This window comes from Seriola lalandi, unplaced genomic scaffold (genome assembly GCF_002814215.2).
Source record: "Seriola lalandi dorsalis isolate HSWRI2012SDOR001 ecotype SW California unplaced genomic scaffold, Sedor1 jcf7180002054985, whole genome shotgun sequence".
Taxonomy (NCBI): domain Eukaryota; kingdom Metazoa; phylum Chordata; class Actinopteri; order Carangiformes; family Carangidae; genus Seriola; species Seriola lalandi.
Window position 1 is genome coordinate 434692 of NW_019525534.1, and position 7160 is coordinate 441851.

At 41.7% G+C, this 7160-nt stretch overlaps 1 protein-coding gene across 1 annotated transcript; it reads left to right on the plus strand.

Annotated features, from left to right (window-relative positions):
- Window positions 1-1033: 1033 nt before the first annotated feature.
- LOC111647352 (uncharacterized) lies at window positions 1034-4736 on the plus strand. Its single transcript, XM_023396952.2, has 2 exons — window positions 1034-1437; window positions 3010-4736. The coding sequence occupies exons 1-2, from the start codon at window positions 1164-1166 to the stop codon at window positions 3894-3896; spliced, it is 1161 nt and encodes a 386-aa protein (XP_023252720.1). The 5' UTR covers window positions 1034-1163; the 3' UTR covers window positions 3897-4736.
- Window positions 4737-7160: the final 2424 nt, after the last annotated feature.

A 7160-nucleotide genomic window follows, 5' to 3' on the forward strand; every position in this document is an offset into this window, starting at 1 on the left:
GAAATATTTTTACAACATTACTCTGGGTTTTTATATCTGTTTGTCATCTTCTTCCACTGTCCCCATCTCCTTTCAGATATTGACACCATTTAAACCCCCGGACACTTTTTCTTTTCTCCATAAATGTGTGTCATTTGTGTTTATGGTTGTTCTCCATGAACATATCACAGTCAGTCGTAACAGTCTGATAATGTTAGGCAGAATGACAAAGTAAGAACAAGTACTTTTCCTTCTGATATGTGAAGTACATTTTATACTTCTGTAGGTAGGATGTGGCATTCAAGACTTGTACTTGTAATGAAGTATTTACATCCTTTAAGTGTTATCTTTACCTTCAGTAATGGATACAAACAGTAGTGAAAAGCAACTAAGTACATTTACTCAAGTACTGTACTTAATTACAGCTCTAAAGTGCATCTACTTCAGTCACAATGTTAGATACAAATATTGTATTTTAAACTCAAATTTAAAGTACACTCTAAATCATTTCAAGTTTGTGTTTTAGCAATGTTTTCATTATCATGACTGTTATTATTCTAAGTTTTGTTTCCTTGGAAAGTTCATGTCATGATTTGAGTAATGTCATTCAAAACATATTTTATATTCAAAAAAATGAATTAAGAACTACTCATGTTTGTAAGTTTATATATTTTTATATTTTAAAGTCTGAAAGTTAAAACTATGTGAAGTTTAATTAACTTGAAATGAACATAATTTGCACATTTACATTAAGTTAATGAGAAAAGATGATTTAATTCCACTAGATTCATGTATAATGTTTCACAGTGTAGTTGAATCTTAAACTGCTGCTTACTGTGTAACTGCATCAGCAATCATTTTTAATTGTATTTTTACTTTTGATACGATTTTCTGGTGATAGATTTTGTACTTTTACATAAGCTAAATTTTAAAGTATTTTTTATTCCCCTAACAGACTATTTTTACAGAGTGGTAAAAAAGTTATGGACTCTTCCTCCACCACAATTAAACGTTTTGTTCACCCGGAACTATTGATGAGGAGCCATTGTTTCCCCCCGACGTCTTCCTGTGAGTGGGTCTCAGCTGTTTTGTTTACTTTTCATCCAGGAGCAGTTTATCACTTTACTGTCGGGAGCTTTTTCATTGTCAACATTATTGCCTGGAGGGATATAGTGTAAAATAACATGTCCGCGGACCAGCCGATGTTGCCCCCGCGCTGCTCTCCGTCCTTCCCTCCCGGAGCGGTGGACGGCTGCGGCGGAGCGGAGCTTCCGAGCGGCCCGCTGGCAGAGATGGAGAGCCTGCGGATGTTCCTCAACGAGCGGCTGACGGCGGCGGTGGACGACATCGTCGGGGTGTTTGGGAGAACTGTGGCTCGGTACCGGGAGCAGATTGACCGCCAGCGGCGACAACTGGACAGCCTGAGGTCCGAGGAGAGCAGCTGGAACCGGGCAGCAGGTCTGTTGGTGTCTCCCTTTACACAGTGGTGGAGGGAGTGTTCACGTCCTTAGGGAGAAGTACCACAGTGTAAAAGTATTCCATTATTGAAAATATTCAACTTTATTTATATAGAGCTCTTCTCTACAAAGTTACAAAGTGATTTACTAAAGACAGAAAACTGTTCATTATTTTTTGTTTATTTCAATCCCTTGTAGTTGTTGCCATGGCGACTCATCGCCTGTTGTATTTTCAGACTGATTCTCTTATCATAATTTTTTTAACAAAGTTTTTAAGAAGCTTATAACAATTCTGACTGACGGCCAATATTTACAGCCCTATCAATATATGTGCAACCATTTGATATTGGCTGATATATTGATCCAGCCAATTTATTGATCCAGCTCTACAGCACATGTAGGCTACTAAATGATTTTCTGTTGCTACAACAAGTCCAACAAGATAGACTTAACATAAACCATCTTACTATGGATGTGATATGGACATTTGACAGTAAAAATAAACTTGTCAGTGCCCTCTGGTGGACAGTCTACTTTAACATCACATTGTTACTAAATGACCACAAACACTGTTTGGCATTTTTGTCCAAAAATATCTTCCTACCTGTTGACCAACATATACACTGATACCAATATATCTGCAGCCTGATTTATTGATCCATGTAAGTACACAGGTAATACCAACAAAATGTATCAAAAGTAAACATACATGACATACAGTATATACTGATGTATTTTGCTTCTATCAGTATATGAACTTGGTCGGTATATTGGCACAGCTCTACTCATAATGCAGGAAGATGGCCTTTGTGTTTGTTATATTATTATATATTTTATTACTGATTTAAAAAATGCTGATGCATTGACATGTAAGGATCACTGTAATGTCATTGATAGCTAAAATGAAGCTGGTTTTAACAGTTTCAAATCTGTTTGGGGAGGTTCACATATAACGATGCATCATATCCACCAATTGGCAAAACAAAATCATCTGCAAAGTAGCTTGAACCTGTACGTGTGAAATAAATGTAGTGTAGGAAAGAGTCCAGTATTTTCCTTTTGAAGTGAAGTGGACTTTAGGGTCACTGAAAAAATCAAGTGAAGTACAGGTACAGTACCTGAACCCTTAATGGTCGTACTCGCTTGTACTCAGTTACTTTCCACCACTGACTTTACATTAAGCGGGGATTATTCACAGGGTGTGTTGCAGATCCTTAAAAAGTCAAAGGTGAATTTACAGATCCAGTTTTTAAGCAGCAGAACCAGAAGTTAAAACACGACACTGAACCTGACGCATGGACCCGAAGACGGACTGGTTTCACCTGTTTGTAAAAGTCCTCTTCTACAAGAACACCGCTCCCAGTTTACCTATTGGGCTTACGTTCGTGAGAACAACACTGTTTGTTGGACGAACAAAAATACTATTTACAGTTGTGTGTTTGTGCACTTGTTGAGAAATAGATGGACACAAGCTAATAGCAACTGAAGTATTAAGATTTGTGTTTTATTTTTTGTATAAAAAAAGATCAACAATTTAATTAGTTTTTTCTGTGATCCTCTGAACCCCCTTCAGACCCTCTGCAGGCTTCCTCCTGGATAAAAAACTACCCTGAAGACCAGATCCTGTGCGCCCAGATGGACCAGGCCGGCAGTATGGATCAGGCCGACGTCGGGACCTCGATTGCTCACGTTAAAACGGAGGCTGGTGGTGAGAATGGTGAGAGTCACGTTGATCCAGCCGGTGGTGCAGAGGCGGCGGGTGATGGCCGGCTCCTGGATGAGGGCTCTGACACTGAAGACAGTGGAGACTACTGGAGAGAGGCTGCAGGACTCTGGAAACCAGAGGAGACGGGAGAGACAGAAGGTCCGAGCTCCCCTCCGAGCAGGAAAGTGGAGAGCTCCGCTGATCTGTCGCAGGAGCACAAACCTTCACATCAGCTCCCACCGGTGTTTACCTGTCAAGTTTGCGGCGAGTCCTTCCAGAGGAGGAGCTACCTGTTCACTCACACTTCGGCACATTTGAGAGACTGCGGCGTGTGCGGGAAACATCTGGAGCGCACCGAGAACCTGAAGCTCCACCTCCGAGTTCACAGAGAAACTCTGTTCCGCTGCAGCGTCTGCGGCCAGACTTTCACCCTGCGGGGGAACCTGAGGACGCACATGAGGATCCACTCGGGCGAGCGGCCGTACGGCTGCACGGTCTGCGGGAAGAGCTTCGGCAGGAGGGCGACGCTGGTGCGTCACGTCCGCAGCCACACGGGCGAGAAGCCGTTCACCTGCACGTACTGCGGCCGCGGCTTCGTGGAGAAGGGAAACCTGACTGTGCACCTGCGGACGCACACCGGCGAGAGGCCGTACTGGTGCTCCATCTGCGACCGGCGCTTCAGCCAGCTGTCCTGCTTCTACAAACACCCCTGTCAGAGGAGAGGCCTGGCCTCTGCCCGCGTCACTCCCACCTGACTGCTGGAAAACAAGTCAGGCATTCTGTAGCATTTGCAAAATGAACTTCTCCTGTGAGCCGTGAGTTGGGTGGTCAAAACCCTCACGCTCATAAAAGTCTCATATTATTTCCTTTTTTATGAGTTCATGAGTTTCATGGTTGCTCAGGGTCAAAGATCAAACCTTTTTCTACTGCACCAACAGAACAACACATAACTAATGGGTTCTCCTGTTGTCTGCACTGCAGCGGTTTGTTCGGAAAGCCAACACAGCAATTATTAAAGCAAATTGTGTGTTTCGCTAAACACCCCAAGGAAGTGTGCCTCAATATACAGGCAATACGCCGATAAAGAATATGCAGCATGTATGCTTTTCTCCCTTGTTCTGCACTCGTCCATTTGAAGTGGATATCGTGTGCACGCTGTTAGGGAGCGCGCCATTCGTTTCACTTACGTTTTCCAGTAGCATTTGGGTAGCGTATCGAGTTTCCATGAGTGAGCTGTTTTTACAGCTACATGTAAACCAAACACTCCCATCACTATTTCTTTTTTATTTTATCTTGAAGTAAAAAAAAAAAAAAAAAAGCTCAGAAACCCTCCTGATGTCTTTTAACCCGTGGTTTCCTCACCGTCACCTCCTTGTCTTCTGACTGAGGACAGAATCGAGCGTGTAGACGTGAAGGAAAATCAATATTAGCGTCTCTTATTGTCTCATAACTGAACTTGCTTGCAGAAGATACAAATGATCACTACTATCCTGGTGTCATATTATTCGCCAGTTTTATATATTTGGTAACAAACGTTGAACCAAAGCCCTTTAACAATAAGCCCTTTAAGAGTTGAGGGAAGCTGCAGGTGGTGGTGGTGGTGGTGGTGGTGGTGGGGGGGGGGTTTGCTTCAGTGGAGAAGGTTTGGATGTCTTTGCGAAGAATCGTCGTTTGCTTGAGAGGACTGCGTCCTGAGTCGTGACACGCAGCTGCTCCTCTGATTCAAGCCTCCACACCAAGCGCGAAACATCTCAGACACAGCTGTTGGGGTCAGATGTGTCAGATGTGATTGTGTCGGCGTTTATGAACCACGTCGTTCAGAGACAGAACTTCAGCTTGCGTCTCGAAACAGTCGTGGCGCTACTACATGGAGACTGACTGTTACTTTTTTCCGCGCTGGTGAGTGACAGCGGATGTAAACCTGAAACCCACGAAAACTCTTGTCAAGAATGTTTGGATTTACTGTTGCTGATTTGAACTGTTGAAATACAACCTCCATACTTTTCATTTCCTAACTTGAAGATCTTAATGCTGTTTCAAAACCTGTTTCGAATCCTGCAGGGGAAATGCTGCAGTCAAGTTCAAACATAATGGCCAAATAAAAATGACTGGAATCAGTTCATCTTTTTATTGCAGTTTTTGTGGCTGAGTTTATATGTGTGTATGTGTGTGCTCACATATATACACATATACATGTATAGTAAATTAATGCTGTATAGCGACTCCTTTTTAGTTACACCTGCACAGTCTAATGCAGTTCAACACAGCTCTGCCTTTTCAATGTTGTCAGCTGTTGTCAACAGTTTTTACTTTCCCTGTCAGAGATTTAAATTGAACCATTTGTTAATTACTGACATCACAGTCGGTGACGGTGTTGCACCTTGAACTGGATTGGATCATTTGAGAAGGTGTGTTTGAAATTCCCTCCCCCTCATCTTTGTAAAAGATCCAAGAGGGGCTCAGTGTAATGCTGCACCCACTGACTGTGATGCCTGTTCAAGCCGGAGTGTTTACAGTACGGTGGAGGAAAAAAGCATTTCAGTTGATGGTTGATGTGAATATGAAAATACCAAAATGTTATACTTGAATTATAGGCATTAAAAAAAAAAATCATATAAACAGGACTGTCGCTTCTTCCAAGGAGGAAAGGACAAGACAATCATATTTCAGCTGTATATAAAGAAATTTGTAATTTATGAAAACAGAACAAAAGTGAGGAAAGAAAAATGTGTTCTAGTCGGAAAAGTCACATTTTGCTGCCAATTCTTGAAAGATCATACAATTTATATGAATCTTCAATCGTTCAAATCTCCCCTTTGGGCCCAACTATAAATATATACGTTTCATCTGTTCTTCCAGGTATAAATGAAGAATTCCTCTATGAAGTGTTGAACTGCACGTTGGTATATGTTCATGTTTTGAAAGTTGTGCTATGCACGGGTCAATTTAAAACCCAATTAAACACAATAGGACTTGTGTATTTTATTAACCTTTAAATTTTTTAGGCATGTAGACGAACATGCAGTGGCATAAGCTCGAGTGCCATCCTACCGAGAGGGCAGTACATCACAGTGGGATGATGCATGATACTGATTATTTATACTGGACTGTGCATTTTACAGGTCAGTGTGTTTTAATAATCATCCAGTCAAAGTGAAACCTAAGTCAGTCCAGGACGAGTGTGACGCTGATGCATCACTGTTGCTTTCTGTTCTCAGTGTGACATGTTGGAGGTCAGCCAGCCTCTCCAGATGTTAGTCACTGCTAATGCAAAATGAAAATGTTGGTGTCAGGAGGAGGCTTTCCAGTGAGCAATCTCACCGCCTGAATACACATAACTCAAAGGTTTGAATTACACATTACTGACAGAATATGAAGTCAGCCACACTCACCAGGGCAGAGCCACACACACATTTGAAATTACCAATGACTGCACATACTTTTAATTGAAATATTTCTTTGCTAATTAATAACACTAATAACATAAGTTTTGTAGGTAAACAACAAAAGAGGATTTTGACCCGGTGATGGCGCTATAGGAATTCATCATGTGGGGAGAATGAGTGTCTGAACCAACTTTCATGGTAATCCACTGATAGATGTTGAGACATTGAGTCTGGACCAGAGTGGACCAACTAACCGACACTGCCATCCCCTGAGCTGCAAGGCCGGCAAACAGTGTCCATCAGCTGATATATCATCACAGAGATTAACTGTGTATCGTCCCAAATATGCGCTCAACGGGCACCCTGGTGGGCGATTAAAGCACCAAATACCCACAATGATAATTTACATATTATCAACACAATATAGTGATATTTACGTTTAATGACACTGGGGAGTAATTGCAGTATATACATGTATTATGTTACATAGTTTAAACATAGTTTCAGTTTCAGAATCAACCTCAGTCCAAAATCGGCCTATTAACATATGATGCATGAGACTTTTCTGAATTTCTATTGGACATAATTTTCCACTGTTCCGTTTTTTGGTTTCTCACCATGATCCTGTCATCT

Excerpts from the sequence above, each read along its gene's own strand:
- LOC111647352 (XM_023396952.2), top strand. The coding sequence starts at position 1,164 with ATGTCCGCGGACCAGCCGATGTTGCCCCCGCGCTGCTCTCCGTCCTTC. Across the intron at positions 1,438-3,009 it reads CAGCTGGAACCGGGCAGCAG|ACCCTCTGCAGGCTTCCTCC; the intron begins GTCTGTTGGTGT and ends AACCCCCTTCAG.